We start from the raw sequence: 19,419 nt of genomic DNA, 5'->3' as shown, positions 1-19,419 counted from the left end.
TTGGCCCAGTCGTTAGGGCGTCCGTCTACCACATGGGAGGTCTGCGGTTCAAGCCCCGGGCCTCCTTGACCCGTGTGGAGCTGGCCCATGTGCAGTGCTGATGCGCGCGCAAGGAGTGCAGTGCCACACAGGGGTGTCCCCAGCGTAGGGGAGCCCCACGCGCAAGGAGTGCACCCGTAAGGAGAGCCGCCCAGCGCGAAGGAGGGAGCAGCCTGCAAAGGAATGGCGCCACCCACACTTTCCGTGCCGCTGACGACAACAGAAGCGGACAAAGAAACAAGACGCAGCAAACAGACACAGAGAACAGACAACAGGGGGAGGGGGGGAATTAAATAAATAAAAAAATAAATAAAAAAAAAACCCAAATCAGTCTGAAGATCAGTGAGTCTCTTAAGATCCTAAAACCTTAAGACCTTGGCCCAAGTACTTAAGACGTGCATTGTGAATCAGAGTGTAATTCAGGCTCAAAGAAATTAAAAATTGCATCCTACAATGATCCAGTTAGGTTGGATTCTAGATTTCCCATATTTTCAGTTAGATGTTGTGTGGTGTGGAGACAATAAACTGGCCTAAGAAAGAGGGGATGCAGTGTCTACAGTAGGACATGAGAGCAGCTTGCTGTGGGTCATCGGGCAAGTCATACCCTCACTGGGTCTGGTTTTCTTGTTAATAAAATTGGGTTAATAAGATTATTGCTATGGTAACTTCTGGCTCCAACTTTCTATCGTTTTCATTCGGTCTAAAGTATCAGATACTTGCTGAGACCACAAGCCCAGGGCTGAGGATGAGGTCGAGTGAAGGCAGCAGAAGTGCAGTCACTGACTGGTCAGCGGTGGGGACGGAGCAGGGAAGGATAAAGAGCTTAGTCCTTGCCCTTTTTCGCCCTTGTAGATGGGTTCCCCATGAAACTGAAGCTTGTGAAGATACGCTGGGCCCCTGATGTTTAGCCTTTAATTCAGTGGTTCTCAAACGTGGCTGGACGTTAGAATTGCCTGGGAATTTACCAATCCCCGAGGCCCACCCCACCCTGGGGTGATTGGCTTGGAGTACAGGCTGGGCATCAAGAGTTTTTATAACTCCCGCGGTGATTAAAATATTCAGTCAAGGTCTTTAATTGAACTAATTCACCATGGAGTAAGATAAGGGAGAACCCATTCCCACCCCTTATACTTTCCATTCAAATAAACTGTGTGCTCGTGGTTTCAACTAAGAATGCCCTGGAAGCCCAAGCCAGTTCCTTAATCTCCATGCCAGCAATTTTCATCCAGCACCTCCAAAATGTATTGAATTTTTTAACACGCATCTCTCCCCACCCCAGGGGATTCCGACGAAGGCCAGCTTCTCCTTGGGTGCAAAAGTGGCATAACTGATAGTTAATAATGAAATGTTATGAACATCATCACTGATCCTCCCAACAACTCCTCGAGCTCTGCACCAAGACATGTCAGGCTTACAGGGCCAGAAGAAGCGGGCGGCTCATCCACATGGCCTTGGCCTAACAAAGCAAACCAGAACCAGGTCTTTTCCTTTGGAAACCTGACTCTGGGGCTCTCTGCGCTGAGGAGTACATGAGCCATAAGGCCTGGCATCTTTGGTCCTTCTCTCACACCCCAGTTTATCATTTCTGGAGACTTTTAAAATTTTTCTTTTTTGGAGTATTTTTCTTATTGCCAATTGACGATTATCAAAAATTTTAAAACTATAAATAAGCAAAGTAAAAATATCACCTGGAATTCTAACTTTGTCCATTTTGCTAATTGATTTTTTCACTTAATAATATAGAGGAAGCCCCTTTGAATAACTATTCTAATTTATATTTAATACTACATTAATATTCCATTGTACATAATATTCTAACTATGCTATTTTTTACACATTTAAGTTATTTTGAAATGTTTGCTATTATAAAGAATGCTGTGCCTTACTTTGAAGTTAACCTTGAACACATTCATGATTGTTTCCTTAGAATAATTCTTAGAAGTAGAATTGAGGACCACTAGGTGTGTGCATTCTTTTTTATTTTTAAAGATTTTATTTATTTCTCCTTCTCATTCCCCACTCCCCACCCCCACTGTTTGTGCTTGCTGTGTCTGTTTGTTGTGTGCTCATCTTCCTTTTATTTTTTAGGAGGCAATGGAAATCAAACCCAGGACCTCCCATGTGGGAGGGAGGTGCCTAATCACTTGAGCCTCCTCTGCTCTCTACTTTGTTGTGTTTCTCATTATGTGATTCCTCCTTGTGTTTCTTGTTGCATCAGCTTGCTGTCTTGCTCATCTTCTTTAGGAGGCACCAGGAACCGAATGCAGGACCTCCCGTGTGGTAGGTGGGAGCTCAACTGCTCGAGCCACATCTGTTTCCTGGTGTGTGCATTCTTAAAGTTTTTGACACGTTTTGCCATATCATCCTCCAGGAGGTTGTATAGTCTACTTTCCCACCTTCTTTCCAACATTGATTACCTTTATGTGAACAATTACTTTTCTAAGTTTATTTCTATGTCTAATTCTTTGATTTCTCCTGAGGTTAAATTTTTCTAGTTTATATGTTAGCCATTTTTATTTTTAAATTACCTGTTCATCAGATTTGCCCACTGTTTTACTGGGTGTTCATGTTTTCTTAATAATGTGTGAGAGCTCTTTATCTATTACTACCTACAGCCTTTTTCATGACCAAAAAAATGAAAGTTATATGGATACCTTAATCCGACGTCTACAGCTATATTCTCGAAATCTGGAACACCTGGTGGAGGAGAGGACCCAGCTGTACAAGGCAGAGAGGGACAGAGCGGACAGACTTAACTTCATGTTGCTCCCAAGGTAAGGGACGTCGTCCTGCTAACATGGTTTCCCAGGATTCCACAGCCACACCTCAGAGCTGGGAGCTGAAAGCAGCAGCAGGTCTGTCTAGAATTGTTCTTTGTACTTACATAGGCTTATTCCCTTGTGCATATTCGTCAGCAGATTATTGAGTTAAAAATATGCATGCCTGCTAAGCCTTTTCTGGCTTGTATTCTAAATACTTAGAAGAAAGGTTATTTTTTAATGGCCATGGGGTACCATAGAAGAAGCGTGGACTTCAGAGTTAGTGGACTTGTGTCCAGCATCTATCTGCCGCTTCTACCAAGTTTGTGACCTTAGGCAAGTCACTGTCCCTCCTCAGTCTCAAAACGGACATCAAATATTTCTGGGGAATATATGAAATATAAGGCATTTCTAAGTACTCAGCATCAGCTTTTTCACTCTCCTCTTTCCACCTCAAGTAGAAGCCAAGTAACAAGAGGTAGGAACAGTCCTTGGTGGAGGCAATAGGAAACACACAGCAGGTGCCTCATCACAGAGGCGGCCGCACGCTGACTCCAGCCTGTGAGGCAGCTCAGTGCCAGGAGAGGACGGAAGTAAGTTTGAAACCCCCAAGTGGCAGCCAAGGACAGCCTCGGTTTAGAGTTCTGTGAGTGTTGGTATGCGGGTAATAACTGAGGGGTGTTAAGCAAGGAATTAAAATCCAGAGAACTAGGGGCTGGTTCACAGTGGTACACAAGTGAGAAGTAATGTTCTCTTCTCATTAGGGACTGTCTTATTTGATTAAAGATAAGCTGGGAGGGCCAGCACTGGAAAAAATTATGGGAATTGAGGTCAGGTGACTTCAAATCGTGGTTCCATCACATACTACTGCTGTGCAATCTTGGAGTTATGTAATGCTCCAAGCCTCAGTTTCCCATTTACCCCACAATGTGGGTCCTAGAATACCCAGTGATAACATATAGGATATAAGGTGCTTAGCACAGTGCCTGGAACGTCCATGCTTGTTATTTTATGTGAAATGGTTTATTATTATACATGGTTGTAATTTGTAATTATAAAAATAATATTAGACATGGTTCTTATTTGTATTATTATTTATTTTGAACCCTTGTCTCATTTAGAAAATCAGTTCTATACAAAGAAAGGATAAATTTTGAGAGTATGTGAGTATTTTCTAAATTAAGAGTTTCTTTTCTCCAGGCCTGCGTGAAGAGGCAGCGGTCACAGCTGTGCCCATTCTGGCGTCTGGCAGGATCCCCGTGCCCTCACAGTGCCCAAGAATGGGCTGGGAATAGAGCCCCGGGAAGAGGCAGGAATCCTCAGTGTTTTCTTCAGGGAGTGCAGTCTGCCCGAACTCCATAAATAACTAGTTATGTAGTGCAGGTTCCTGATCTGGCCTTCCATGCGGACCTGTGACAGGAGCAGCATACTGACTACCTGGCTGTCTTCCCAGGGTTTCAGCCTCGGTGGTTTTAAGCAAGCGTGTCGCTCAGTTGATCTGAGACAGCTGGCTCCCCTTCTCTGCTTTTTCCCTAGACTTGGGTCAGTATGCCACTTTGATCGATAGGGGATAGATTTTGTTATTGGACTGACAAAGTCATAGTGCACAAGTCTTTTTTTTTTAGAAGGTACCAGGGATCTAACCTAGGACCTCATACATGAGAAGCAGGGGCTCAACCACTGAGCACATCCGCTTCCCGCACAAGTCTCTCTATACCACCGTGTCTGCAGAGCAACTCTCTTGGATGGTTATATGAAAATTCTTTATATTTGAAAAATAAAACTAAGATGGACATGCATGATAATTAGAGGAATCAAAAAGAAAAATTTACAGCAAAAATGTAAATAAACGTAAGACTGCACGTCGGAACCAGATCCTACTTAAACACTTGTAGCAAGACCTCTCGGGATTTTGAAATAGATTTAAAAAATGGTTTTTGCCTCATGGGAAGACTTTCTAAGACATCTATTCTGTACACTAATTCTGTCTGTGTCAGCAACAACCTGTTACCAAAGCTTCCCAATGTTAAGTCACAGCCCCTCCTTCCTTCATCCACCCACCTGAGTTTCTCTCTTTGGGTAATGCATCATTTTCCAAGCTCATGTGACTTTTCAGATACAGGAAGTAAAATGTAGGGCAAAAAAGTGGTGGAATATCAAATTTAGTCATTACATCTATTTAGCCCCCAAAATACTCTGCGTTCTTTTAATGGGCATATCAAGAACCACCACCCTAGAAATGCCCCTGTGAGCCCAAGAGCCACACCAAAGGGTGTTTTTCCAAGGTCTCAAGTTTTTTCACTGCACCAGTTGAAAACACTCCCCTTGATGCGCTGGAGGGGCTCTAAACGAGTGTTGTGAATCCTTGTGGTGATCAAAGGCTGCTGGTTTCTTAGAGAGCGCGGGCATTCTTCCTTCTCTGTACTCAGCATACCCAAATACCCCAAGCCGGGCCGTGGGGCGGCGTGGTACGATAGCTAGACCCGCTCCTCGGCCGAGTTCTCATCCTGGCTCTGCCCTTAGCTGTGGGACCTTCTGAAAGTCACAGTTGCCTTTTAGGCCTCAGGTTTCTCACCTGTAAAAATCAGGGCTTCATTCTCAAGGGCTTCTATGGCACCTCCAAATTGTCAGGTTCTGAGTCTAGTGGTTCCATATTCAGGCCCAACACGAAGCGATCCCAAGGTCAGACAAGGGAGCAGCCAGCTCATGTCTGCCCCCACCCAGCTTTTCTCAGTGAGAAGGCAGCTCGGCACATAACGGAAGTGTGAAGTCCCTTCTTCTCTCTCAATTCTGGATTTCATATATTGCTCCTATAGAACTCATCAACAAAGATCATTTAAATTGCTTTTATTTGACTTCTATTTAAAAATCAACTTTAATGCATATATACCTATAATCCTAAATACATATATAATCCTAATATACATACCTATTTGTCCACATGTTATCAGTTTTAGTATAATTTTAACTTGTGTTTACATGGTGATTGGTTTTGATTTTTAAAGGAACCAAATCTGTTCAGAATATATCAAATACGTTCTGGTTCAGAATACATCACAATTAAACTTTAAATGCCTTGTGCTTTCATAGTCATATCAAACAATACCATGTTACATATGCCAGCAAGATAACACAATTGACTCTGGTGACAAAGTTACGTGTTAACTCTAGTGATTCAAGATATTCCATTAATGGCACAATCTTCTTAGCTTCAAGATGTAGAGCTATAAGAAGCTGATTATCAATAGGTAAAAAGTGGGCAAGCACATATATGTATTAGAGTTATGTATGTATTAAGGTTATGTATATGTTTGTATTAGGGTTAATTATCAAATGCTAACTTAATGTTAAACCTGCTTATTCATCTGTGTTCATGTGTTCACACATATCTACTGATACTGAAGGCACATTTTTTCCTTCCTTCTCTAGGCTAGTGGTAAAATCTCTGAAGGAGAAAGGCATTGTGGAGCCTGAACTATATGAGGAAGTTACAATCTACTTCAGTGACATTGTAGGTTTCACGACTATCTGCAAATACAGCACCCCGATGGAAGTGGTGGACATGCTCAATGACATCTATAAGAGTTTTGACCGCATTGTCGATAACCATGATGTCTACAAGGTAAGCATGTCAGCTCACAGAGCCGAAGCACGTGGACAGGTGTTCAGAGTCAGAATGGTTGTTCCTGTTGTTACTCATGTTTTGTCCTCTCTAAGTTAGGATTTAATAAATTGGTGGTTTGAATCCAAGCTAAAGGTGAAAAGAAGTGGAAGAATAAGAAGGATCAGAAGTAAAAATGGCCATGTAGTATTAGAAGCAAGATGAAAACAAGTTGATCAGGACTGAACTTTGGGTAGTAAATTTAGAGAAGGTGCATGCTCTCAAATCATCTCCTAAAATGGACAGTGTTTAGGCTGATTACAAATGAAGCTGAGAATACACAGGGGTTATAATAAACAGAATTAGTTCATCTGTTTTCTTTTTTTGTCGTTGTTGAATAGAAAGATTAACCAACATCTTTCAAAAAAGAGTAATGTAGAACAGGGAGAGCATTTTGTAATATTCAGAACTGAATCTATTCTCTGACTAGAGAGCAGACCAATTCTGGGCGAATGATTTATGATTCACAAGAGTAAAGGAGAGAGAAGTGATGTGGCTCAAGCAATGGGGCTCCTGTCTACCATATAGGGGGTCCAGGATTTGATGCCCAGGGTCTCCTGGTGAGGGCAAGCTGGCCTGTGTGGTGAGCCAGCCCTCGCAGCATGCGAGCCCACATGGGAGTGCCGGCCCATGCAGGAGTGCTGGCCGACATGGAGAGCTGGCGCAGCAAGATGATACAACAAAAAGAGACACAGAGGAGAGACAATAAGAGACGTAGCAGAAGAGGGAGCTGAGGTGGTACAAGAGAATTATCTCCTCTCTCCCACTCTGGAAGGTCCCAGGATCAGTTCCTAGAGCCGCCTAATGAGAATATAAGCAGACACAGAAAAACACACAGCAAATGGACACAGAGAGCAGACAATGGGAGGGAGGAGGGCAGAAATAAATAAATAAATCTTTAAAAAAATGAAAGAGTAAAGGAGAATTGAATTTCCACATTTTCATATTGGAAAAATAGTAGAGGAAAACGGACTTTGGCCCGGTGGTTAGGGCGTCCGTCTACCACATGGGAGGTCCGCGGTTCAAGCCCCGGGCCTCCTTGACCCGTGTGGAGCTGGCCCATGCGCAGTGCTGATGCGCGCAAGGAGTGCAGTGCCACACAGGGGTGTCCCCCGCGTAGGGGAGCCCCACGCGCAAGGAGTGCGCCCATAAGGAGAGCCGCCCAGCGCGAAGGAGGGAGCAGCCTGCCGAGGAATGGTGCCGCCGACGACAACAGAAGCGGACAAAGAAACATGACGCAGCAAAAAGACACAGAAAACAGACAACCGGGGGAGGGGAGGGGAATTAAATAAATAAAAATAAATCTTTAAAAAAAAAAAAAAAAAAAAAGAAAAATAGTAGAGCAAATAGATCAAGTAACTTGAGAATTAGACACCTGCGTTCAAATTCCAATTTGCCCCTTACTGCATGACCTCATTAGATATATTTTACTTCACCAAGTCTCAGTTTACCTATCTGCAAAATGGGGGTGAAAATAACATCTAACTCAATTGGTTATTGTGAAGATTATTGAAATAACAATGTGCCTGAAACATTGTAATTCTTAAATAAAATTTAGTGGACACTCATATATAATGATCTGTTAATAATAATCAACAGAGAGGATGTTTGTCTTAGTCCATTCCCCACCATATAGAGACCTGAGAGCTAAATTAACAACAGTTCCTGCAGGATAGAAAATGGTTATGCATTTTAGAGAAAGTTGGCAAAAAGGAGTTAACTAACCAACAGATATAGACTTATGCATATGATTATGCAAATAAAATTAAAGAGGAAGACATTTTTCAAAGAATAATATAGGATTATATTAACATAAATCTACTACTTATTACAGGAAAAGTATTTGGAATCATCATACTACAAGGATGTATATTTTGTCTTAGAAGAACCTACAATTCTTTTCTTAAATAGTATGTGAAAAATAAGTGCTACAGATGACTTCTCTGGTAATTAAGGGTGCACTTAGATAAATTTAGTAAAACAACGGCAATTCATTAGAAAACATTAATGGTTTCTCCTATATTGAAGGCTGTTTGCATAAACTGCATAAAATCAGTTGGGTTATTTAAACATTTATAAAATTGTCACCACACCTGGATGATTTATATTATTATTAAGTACTTTTTATGGTTAGAATTCTTTATAATTGTTTTAACCATTTATTTAACTAGACCATAAAACCATTAAAACACTGAAGAAATCAGCATAGACTGGTTTTTTTTTTTAAACATGTTTTATTTTTTATTTCTCTCCCCTTCCCACCCCCCAGTTGTCTGTTCTCTGTGTCTATTTTGCTGCGTGTTCTTCTTTGTCCGCTTTTGTTGTCAGCAGCACAGGAATCTGTGTTCCTTTTTGTTGCATCATCTTGTTGTGTCAGCTCTCTGTGTGTGCGGCGCCATTCCTGGGCAGGCTGAACTTTTTTTCGCGCTGGGCAGCTCTCCTTGTGGGGCACACTCCTTGCGTGTGGGGCTCCCCTACACGGGGGACACCCCTGCGTGGCAGGGCACTCCTTCCGTGCATCAGCACTGCGCATGGGCCAGCTCCACACAGGTCAAGGAGGCCCGGGGTTGGAACCGCGGACCTTCCATGTGGTAGGCGGACGCCCTAACCACTGGGCCAAGTCCGCTTCCCTGCATAGGCTGGTTTTGAACTGCCTCATTAAAAGAGTACGGGGCTGTGTTCATACTGAATTCCTAGAACACGGGTGTGTTTGATCGTGACGAAGTGCTGCTCTTTCAAGTCTGTGTCTTTCCCCAGGTGGAAACCATCGGCGACGCCTACATGGTGGCTAGCGGTCTGCCTAAGAGGAATGGCAATCGGCACGCAGTAGACATTGCCAAGATGGCCTTGGACATCCTCAGCTTCATGGGGACCTTCGAGCTGGAGCATCTTCCGGGCCTGCCGATATGGATTCGCATTGGCGTTCACTCTGGTACCACATGCATCTCTGTGTACCAGCTAAATCTGAACGGATAAAGGGTCTGCAACTGTGATGGATTTTCACATGAGGTTTACTTTTGAGTTCTATCTGCCCAACATGGAGCCCCATTATGCATCCTGATATATTTAGACCCAGTCACTAGAGAGCTCTGAAAACACTTTTGATAACACCTTTGACTCCTGAAATGGTAAACAACCAACCACTTGCTGAAACGAGCTTTGGACTTACTTTTTAAGTCACCAAATTTACTATTTCATTTATCTCCTCCCCATTCCCTCTCCCCACTCTCAACTGCTATATATTGTTTACACTAAAATATTATAGAAGGCTAAGTGGATTAGATAATCTACAGGGGCAAAAAACAAACAAACAAAAAACTAACTGGACCTCATATAATAAGGGGCATTTAGATTCCCCCTTTTCTTCCCTCCAGCCTTCCTTCCAATGGTACAGAAAGAACAGAGGCCACTTAAAAAGCCATGAAAGTTACCCGTCCTTGAACTGAGAGATTTGAGAAGATGAATTACAAATATCATAGAAAAACGTAGTTGGAGAGGAACTCCTGTGCAGAGCATAAATTGTCTTTATATTTTCCAAGATAAATAATCATATAACCACTTCAGTATAACCTCAGGACTCCCAGAAAACTTATGCTTTCCCAAGCCAACTCATTCTATTATTCAATAATTGTGATTGCTAGGTGGCTTTTCCTTGTGTTAAACTAAATCACACATCCCTATAATTTCTTGATCCTTTCCCTGCCCTCCAAACCCACAGAGGATCCAGAATATAGAGAATCTAAGAGATGGTCCTGGGCTTTGTGGCAATGACCAGAAAACATTGCAAGTGCAAATGTCATCCTGTATCCACAGTGCCTAGTGCAGAGCCCAACAGTAAATATTTGTTGAATGAGTAATAAAATGGTGAGATTCTCAAAATGATAGTAAATAGAAAAAAGTTTAAAACTTTGATTGCCAGGGACATAACCTTGGCCTTCACTAATCATGGCCATGGCCAAGTGCCATAGATATTTCCATATACACATAGGGGAATTGTTGGGCGTCTCTCTGGCCATAGCAGCAGCAGACTCTTTCCTGACCCATCACGCACTCCCAGGCCTGGATGGCAGTGAGACTGACTGAGCCCAGGCAGTGACAATGGAGCTCTGGTCCTGGCCCAGTCCAGTTTCCCCATGATCTGCTAACCATCTGAGGGTACCACCAGGAAGACTAGAGGTCATCTCATACCTGGAGGGGTTTGGGCCTGTGAAATCTAAGGGTTGCCAAGTTCAATCTTGGGAATCAGCAGGAGAACATATATCTGCATGGAGTTTTCACTACCAGGTGCTGTCCCAGCTTTATCTCTCCATTTTTAAAGTGGAGAGTCACTTGTCCTTACACACAACCAGGCATGGTTGGGGAGCTTGGAGATCACCTGAACAGGCAGCTGCCCCTACTGCTCCTTCCCATCCCTTCCCTTCCCTGTAGGTTTGTTTTGTTCGTTCATTTGTTGTTTTTTGCATCAGTTCTGATGGAGAGAGGCTCAGCACTCCAGGGAAGCTCAAGTATTTTTATTTTTTTATTTTTTGGATGTTCATAAACACAGAGTATTTCTAGGATAAATCTGCAAAGGAATTCATGTATAGATCAAAACCCAACAATCCAACTAGAAGATTAGTAGTTACTGCTACCCAAAACCCAGTTTTGCAGTTTCTGAGTTAACTGTTATCTTCTAAAAACTCCGTGTTCAGACATTCCACGCAAACAATTGGTTGAACAACTTTTCTTTCCTACCTAATAGCCATGGAGCACAGTCTTTTGTCAACTTTTGTTGTTAAAAAAAAAAAAAAAGAATGTCCTTGACTGACATTCTCCCCTATCCAGCTGCATTCACCTGGCCCAAGAAAGGCTCAGGGAAGATGATACCAAGGTTTTGCCTTCTGGGTCATCCACGATCATGCCACAAATCCCAGAAATGCTACCCTGACTAAAAGTGAAAATTAAACTAAATAGACATGAGCCCTTGTGCCTTCTAGTCTACTATTCCCTCTAGCAATCTAGAGTTCAGGATTGTGTGACTTGATACAATAAGCAAGCAGGGAAAGACTTCCTCCCTCCTGAGAGCCTTCTATTTAAAACATTAGCTATGCAAGAAGAACTTCCTGTCTTTGTGACCTGGATCTCTGAGCAATGTGCCTTCTCATTTAGTGCACATGTACTTTTCTGTGCTAGAGCAAAATACTTGCTGAAAGCATCCTTTGAAAAATGATGCTTCTCCGATTGGAGACATCCATTTAAAGCAAAAGTCTGAGCTCACATTCCACCCTCAGCCTCTTCTCCATGTCGTGAAGTACTCAGCATCTGACCCAGAAGAGGCTCACCTGTCTTCACTCCATGCTGCCCTTTCCACTGCCTCCACTTCCTGCTTTCTCTCCTCCGTTTCAGGTCCTTGTGCTGCGGGAGTTGTGGGGATCAAGATGCCACGATATTGCCTCTTTGGAGATACTGTCAACACAGCCTCTAGGATGGAATCCACAGGCCTCCGTAAGAATGATTGTTTTTCTTAGAGGACAGAGATTCAGTCTTCTAGTAAAGATGCACAGTAAGGAGATACAAACTCCAGTGAAGTGAAGAGTGGCCCTTCACACTGGCCGGAAGTGATCCCGTGTCAATTCACCCTGGCTACATTTGCTTTTGTTGTTTTATTCATCCTTCGCTCAGTTTTAGATGTTACTGTTATTTTTTGATTCATTCGCAATACATTCAGGCATCATCCACCTGGAATAGCTTGACATTTAGCATAGATCCATGTAAGTTAAAAAAAACCAATTAGGGGAAGCAGATGTGGCTCAAGCAGTTGAGTGCCTGCTTGCCACATGGGAGGTCCCAGTTCAGTCCCCGGTGCCTCCTAAAAGCAAAAAAAACAAACAACAAGCAAACAAATGAAAAAGCCAACTCAGGGCAGCCAGTGTGGCTCAGTGGTTGAGCACCAGCTCCCTGCATATGAGGTGGGGTTCAATCCCCAGCCCTGGGACTGGAAAAAAAAAATAGTGGGTTGAATATGGAATATCTACCCTGTTTCAATTTTTCTATTTCTTTTTTATTTAGTTTTCCTGGGAATTGGTTTTAGTAAAGAAAAATCTAAGTATTTGTTCTACACAAAACTTGTATGGCATTTGCTGGCAGGGAAGTTAGAGTGCAGTGCATGTGGTGGATGCTCAATAAATACTGATGACAGTGTGACAGTAAGGGAATACATAGAAGAGAAAGAAGCATTGATGGATATGTGTAGAGGGACTTGCAAAACCACGAGAGGCAAAATTGTGCCTTGGCAGCCCACTGATGATCTGGTACTAGCTTCTAACCAGCTTATATTGGAAAATTCATGCTGCAAAGGAAAGAACAAGGTTGGGGTTAGATGGACTGGTGTTGAAATTCTGACTGATAATCCATGGCTCTGTGAATTGGGGGGAGGAGGAGGGAGGGAAGCAGGAAGTGACTTGATATAAGCCTCAAAAAGATGAAGATACAAGTTGAGAATGGGATACCAATCTTTGCTGGGAGAGCTGCTGGGCAGGGTTGAGGTGAAGTATGTTAAGCGCTTAGCAAGCCTCTGGCACCTGCATCAAAGGGAAACCACTGTGACTGTGGCACATTTTAAATGGACACGAAGCTTCTTTATCTATCTCGCCTTTCCAGCCTTGAGGATTCACGTGAGCGGCTCCACCATAGCCATTCTGAAGAGAACCGAGTGCCAGTTCCTGTATGAAGTGAGAGGAGAGACTTACTTAAAGGTAAGGAACCCACCCGACTGCACACAGAGAAAAGCATGTAGACCACCTCCTGTCAGGCTGGCCCAGGCTGGACATCCCTTGGTGAAGTTGAGGCACATGAAGAGAAAGAATCCTTTTCTATGCACCCCGCAATGATCGCCCATTACCCCTGGGAGAAGCCACCCTGAAGAATGTGGATTTGGGCCTTTCCTTTACTCCACATAGCCTTTTGGCTTTTTCGGTTTTCTTTTTTAGGAGGTACCAGGAATTGAACCCAGGGCCTCATACATCAGAAGCAGGTGTTCAACCACTGAGCCACATCCACTCCCCAATGGAAGTTGGTTTTTCCATTTGTTTGTTTTTTAGGAGGCACCAAGGATCAAATCCAGGACCTCATATGTGGGAAGCAGGTGCTCAACCACTTGAGCTACATCCGCTTCCCCTTTTTTGGTATTTTGAACCATGACCAATATAAAACGTTGTCACTGTTTCCTCCACACAGTCATTCCTTATTATTTCTGGGTTCCATGTTTGCAAATTTACCTGCTTGCTAAAATTTATTTGTAACTCCAAAATCAATACGGTGCTTTTGGGATCACTCACATACATGTGCAGAGCAGCAAAAAATTTGAATTGCCCAACCCATGCGTTTTCCCACCCGAGGTTGAGTGTGACGCTCTGCCTTCTTGTTTCAGCTCTCATGCTGTAACAAGTGTCCTTTTGGAATATATTTAATGCTACGTTTTTCACATTTGTGTGCTTTCTTTTAGCGGTTGCACTCTTTAAGATGGTCCCTACCATAGTGCTGAAGTGCCATCTAAGTGCTCTAAAATTCAAGAAGGCTGGGGTGTGCCTTGCAGAGAAAGTACATGTGTTAGATAAGTTTAATTCACCACAAATAATGTTAGAACAATTTCATTACTCCAAAAAGAAAAACTCTACATGCTTTAGCAGTCCTTCCCCTGCCCTGCGTAACCACTAGCCTAATTCCATCTTTGTAAATTGATTTATATTTACCTTTTATATAAATGGAATCACACAATATTTGGTATTTGGTGCCTGATTCTTTCACTTAGCATAATTTTTTATCTGATATTTACATCTTGTAGTATTAACATATATTGGTTCCATTTCAAAGAAAAACAGTCTTACATATGCGCTTTTACCCATATTCATATTTCACATGTATAGTGATATTTTTGAAATGTCTTTTGGGGAAAAATGAGAAAACTCTACATGTCTGGTAAATGACTTACTTTTAAAAAGGCACTTGGAATAAAGTTGTGTCTAGAGATCATGTAAATCATCTCAAGAACATGTGCTGAGACGTGCAGAGGTGAACTGTCCCTTGCCAAAAGAAGGTGGTGGGGGCAGTGGGCGAGGCCTGTGCTGTGCCCTTGGGCTGCGTGGAATATGCCTTTTTTGTCTCGCCAGGGAAGAGGCACTGAGACCACCTACTGGCTGACGGGGATGAAGGGCCAGGAGTACAGCCTGCCAGCCCCTCCGACCGTGTAAGCTGCAGGGAGAGGGAGGGGAGGCTCCCTAAGGTTTCCCATAGAGCCAGTTTCATTGTTGCCAAGTGCCGTGCAGGCGGCAGTGACACGCTGAACACGAGGTAAGGGGCTGAACACATGAGAAGGTTTAGAAACCGCCCTTCTGGCTGGCAGAACCAGGGTGCTCCGGGCCTGCCCGGGAGAACAGAGGTCAGTTTAGAGGTCACCTCCCACATGTGGGGTTCCGGCAGGAGGAGAGCATCCTGGAGGCAGAGGGGCACTCTGCACTCCCCCCTGCCCATGTCCCCCTGCCCAGCCACCTGCTGGAAACGGCCTCCGCCACCCCAGGGCTGGCTCTGGTCTCCACACCGAGTTTGTGTTCTCCTGGAGATGAGGAACACGAGGTTTCAGATCTAGCTGGCGGGTTTCAGTTCTCCGACAGGAAACTCCAATTATCATGCAGTTGCACCTTGGCAGACACGACACCTGTCAGTCCACAGTGGCCATGGCTTTTGCAGGGGTAGAGAAAGCCTGTCTTGCAGGCTGCTAATGCCTGGCCCGGACGGACTCCAAGCCTGCAGAGATGCCAAAACCACTTCCCTGTGCACAGGTGACCTCGCCTCTTACTAGAAGTGCCAGCCCAGTCCAAGCTCTTGAAACCTTCAAGCCCTGCTGAGCTACCCCAAAACTACACCCCTTGGGACCCCCAAGTTTTCAGGGTGATGCGGCCAGGGCTTCGCATGCTGCTGGCTTCCTTTCCCCTCCTAACTGTGCCTTCTAATTCTAGCAGCATGTTGTTTCCCTTTGAAATTGAAATATAATTTCCTGCTTGAAATACGTTTGGCTCATTTGTAAGGACCAGTGTAGTTTTAAGTCTCGTCAAACACAAGGATCAGTTCGTATTTTTTTCACTGCCTGTGTCTAGCAGTGTCTAGCACATGGTGTGCAGTCAATGAGTATTTGGTGAACTGAACTGATTCTTCTGGAGCTAAGGAAGATTCTGTATGAATTGCTGAGAAGTTCCCTTTTGCCTCCCCACCCCCTTTCCAGGGAGAATCAACAACGCTTGCAAGCAGAATTTTCAGACATGATTGCCAGCTCTTTACAGAAGAGGCAGGCTGCAGGGATAAGGAGCCGAAAACCAACACGGATAGCCAGCTACAAAAAAGGCACTCTGGAATACCTGCAGCTGAACACCACAGACAAGGAGTACACTTATTTTTAAGCCTAAAAGGCCAAAATTGCAGGCAGATTAAATGCAGCTGCACTTAGCTAGCAGCCTCAAGCATCCTGCAAGCCCCTGTTCTTCTGAGACCTCAATGAAGCAGAAAAGGACTTAGATGATTTCTACTTGGCCTTGACTGTCCTGACTGGAACATGGACTTTCTCCTGTGTGTCACATGGATGTTCTTGGTGCAATACCTACCTTTTCTCTGCAGCCTTATCCCAAAGGTTGCTCCAGGGAGCTTCCATCTGGAGAAGAGGAGGAGGGAACACACGATCTAGAACTTAAGGAGATTTCATTCTTATTCCGTTTATTCTAGTTTTGTCTTGTTTTGTTTACTGGCTCTTTTACTTTCTGTGTTCATAATAGAATTTTTTTTAATTGACAATTTTATTTTAAATATCTCTCTCCACTAAATTATATTTAACTCAAAATAATTCTAGCAGAAAGTATATTCCATATTAGGCAGGAATAAAAGCTAAAAGTTGATGGAGTCGATGTGTGTGTTTCCATCAAGTCGGTCTATTTTCCCGGAATGCACCAGCCATCATCTTGCGCTTGCTGGAAACCTGGCTCGCCTCCCCTGCGCCGAAGCAGAGCAAAGCTGGTGGCACTGCTGCAGACCACCGCAGCTGCCTCAGGTGCAGGACAAAGTCCAAGCCTGTTGACCACTCCCCCCACACACCCTCCAGCAGCCATCCTCACCCCTGCCTAAGGCACCTGACATCTCAGGGAAAATGAAGGAAGTCAGCTGCTATTGAGGAGAGCTGGACTGGCACAACCAATTTGTAACTCCTCTGGCACCACGCCTTCAAAACGTCACAGCTAAAACAACTCCTCCAGGCCTTGCATAAAAACTCCAGAGATTAAGAAAAATATGTCTTCTCCATCACTAGGAAAGCAGGAAAAACAAAAAAGATAAAATAATATGCAGGGGGGGTGTGGATATAGCTCAGTGGTTGAGCACCTGCTTCCCATGTACGAGGTCCTGCGTTCAATCCCCAGTACCTCCTAAAAAAAAAGAAGAATGTCTCTAATATTTAAATAATAATATGCAGCCAGAATCCTTACTTGGAACCTGAAGGTTTGCAATCTCTCTGTTCCTTATTTTCACACACAAGGAGACTTTCTGGATTTTCGGGGGATGAGAGTATGACATTAAATTTCAGTAAGCAGGTATTGAGCAGCAGATCTTATTCCAGGAGTTGTGCTTAGTGCTGGAGGCATAGAAGCATAGTCTCTGCAATGAGGAGCTTTGAATCTTACATGGGAGAGAGAAATATAGAGATAGGTAGGTTTGGGTACCAAACGGTATTCTTGACAGCTGGCAAATTTAGCAACTCAGACTGACCAAAAAAACCTCAAAGTCATCTTTAATTCTCATGGGGCATTGCTGACACAACTCCTCAATTGAAGACTCACATGTTCACCTTCCATCACAGATACTACGTGTTTGTGAAATTTCTTGACCTTGAAACAGAGGCATGGTCCCAGTTTGCCCACCTGGCAATGTGGCCACATGATAAGTCAATTCCAGTGTCAGCAGTGACCCAAGAGTGGAACCCAGGCAAAGGTCAAATTCCTGTTCTACTCTCTATCATCTGTAAATTAATCTCCCCAATCCCCTGATGAGTCATCGGGAAATTGTAAATCATGATACCCACTTCATGGTCTTATTTTAAAGATTTAAAAGCAAAAACAAAAAACAAAAAATTTGTCAAGCCCCTACCACAGTGACAGACAGAAAGTTCCAACAAATAATCTTTACCTTCTGCTTTTTCCTTCTACTCACTTCATAAATCAGAACTAGTAATTTTTAAACCAGGAACCTCTATGTGGGCTAATTCAACCTAAGATGATCTATTTTTAACAATTGATTATAGAATTTTTCAAATGTATACAAAAGCAGAGGGAAGAACTAACAAATCCCCATATATTCATCAGTTTCAAGAATTTTCTCAGACTTGTTCACCTATTTGGCACCAAAGTTGTTTTGCCAGGGTATTTTAAAAGAAATTACAAATTTAACATATTTCACTTATAAAAACTTTGGTATGCTTTTTTAACACAGGGTGGACAAACTTTTTCTGTAAAGCACCAGACAGTAAATATCTTAGTCTTGCAGACCAGACGGCCTCTCTTGCAGCTACTCAACTCTGCCGTTGTAGCACAAAAGCCATTATAGATAATATGGAAGCAAATGGGAGTGGCTGTGTCCCAATAAAATTATATTTACAAAAACAGATGGCAGGCCATAGTTTGCTGGCCCCTGCTCTAACAGGAGGGATTTATTAAAAACATACCCAAACTGCCATTATCACATCAAAGTTAGCAATAATTCTTTAATATAAACCGATACTAAATCCATATTTATGGGAAGCGGATGTGGCTCAAGCAGTTGAGCTCCCACCTCCCACACAGGAGGTCCCAGGTTCGGTTCCTAGTACCTCCAACAAGCAAAACAAATGATAAAACCAACTCAGGGAGGAGGGGGCAAGATGGCGGCTGAGTGAACATCCCTGTTAGAGTCTTCTGCAGGGAATCAGCTGGGCGGCGTTGGAGACTCTTTGGGACCGGATTGTTTCGGGATTTTTGCTGGTCCGGAGGTGTCTGGACATCGATTTGGAGGGAAGGTAACAGAGAGGATTCGTCTGTGAAATATACACGGAGATCCCAGCTACCTGCAGAGGATTCCCTTTTTGGGTAGGCGGAGACGAGGCATCTAGCCCCGCTCGGTGGGGCTGAGCCAGGCCGGGCCGGGCCGCGGTAGCGTTTGGAGCCGGGCGGGGCCGGTGCAGGCCCCGGCTGCGGGCCGCGGTAGCGTTTGGAGCCGGGCGGGGCCGGTGCAGGCCCCGGCTGCGGGCCGCGGTAGCGCTTGGAGCCGGGCGGGGCCGGTGCAGGCCCCGGCTGCGGGCCGCGGTAGCGCTTGGAGCCGGGCGGGGCCGGTGCAGGCCCCGGCTGCGGGCCGCGGTAGCGCTTGGAGCCGGGCGGGGCCGGTGCAGGCCCCGGTTGCGGGCCGCGGTAGCGCTTGGAGCCGGGCGGGGCCGGTGAAGGCCCCGGCTGCGGGCCGCGGTAGCGCTTGGAGCCGGGCGGGGCCGGTGCAGGCCCCGGCTGCGGGCCGAGGTAGCGCTTGGAGCCGGGCGGGGCCGGTGCAGGCCCCGGCTGCGGGCCGCGGTAGCGCTTGGAGCCGGGCGGGGCCGGTGCAGGCCCCGGCTGCGGGCCGCGGTAGCGCTTGGAGCCGGGCGGGGCCGGTGCAGGCCCCGGCTGCGGGCCGCGGTAGCGCTTGGAGCCGGGCGGGGCCGGTGCAGGCCCCGGCTGCGGGCCGCGGTAGCGCTTGGAGCCGGGCGGGGCCGGTGCAGGCCCCGGCTGCGGGCCGCGGTAGCGCTTGGAGCCGGGCGGGGCCGGTGCAGGCCCCGGCTGCGGGCCGCGGAAGCGCTTGGAGCCGGGCGGGGCCGGTGCAGGCCCCGGCTGCGGGCCGCGGTAGCGCTTGGAGCCGGGCGGGGCCGGTGCAGGCCCCGGCTGCGGGCCG

The 19,419-nt window shown here is 45.1% G+C and overlaps 1 protein-coding gene across 1 annotated transcript in view; it reads left to right on the top strand.

Moving 5' to 3' along the window:
* Nucleotides 1-16,379, top strand: part of GUCY2C (guanylate cyclase 2C) — a 72,694-nt gene extending 56,315 nt beyond the window's left edge. Inside the window, exons 21-27 of the mRNA XM_058282826.2 lie at nt 2,655-2,813; nt 6,228-6,420; nt 9,217-9,391; nt 11,845-11,943; nt 13,099-13,193; nt 14,607-14,683; nt 15,716-16,379. Of these exons, the coding sequence (XP_058138809.1) occupies nt 2,655-2,813; nt 6,228-6,420; nt 9,217-9,391; nt 11,845-11,943; nt 13,099-13,193; nt 14,607-14,683; nt 15,716-15,890 (973 nt within the window). The 3' untranslated portion in view covers nt 15,891-16,379. The remainder of the gene's footprint in view (nt 1-2,654; nt 2,814-6,227; nt 6,421-9,216; nt 9,392-11,844; nt 11,944-13,098; nt 13,194-14,606; nt 14,684-15,715) is intronic.
* Nucleotides 16,380-19,419: the final 3,040 nt, after the last annotated feature.

This window comes from Dasypus novemcinctus, chromosome 20, assembly GCF_030445035.2.
Source record: "Dasypus novemcinctus isolate mDasNov1 chromosome 20, mDasNov1.1.hap2, whole genome shotgun sequence".
In the NCBI taxonomy this organism is placed as follows: domain Eukaryota; kingdom Metazoa; phylum Chordata; class Mammalia; order Cingulata; family Dasypodidae; genus Dasypus; species Dasypus novemcinctus.
This window is presented reverse-complemented; position numbering and strand designations above follow the sequence as displayed.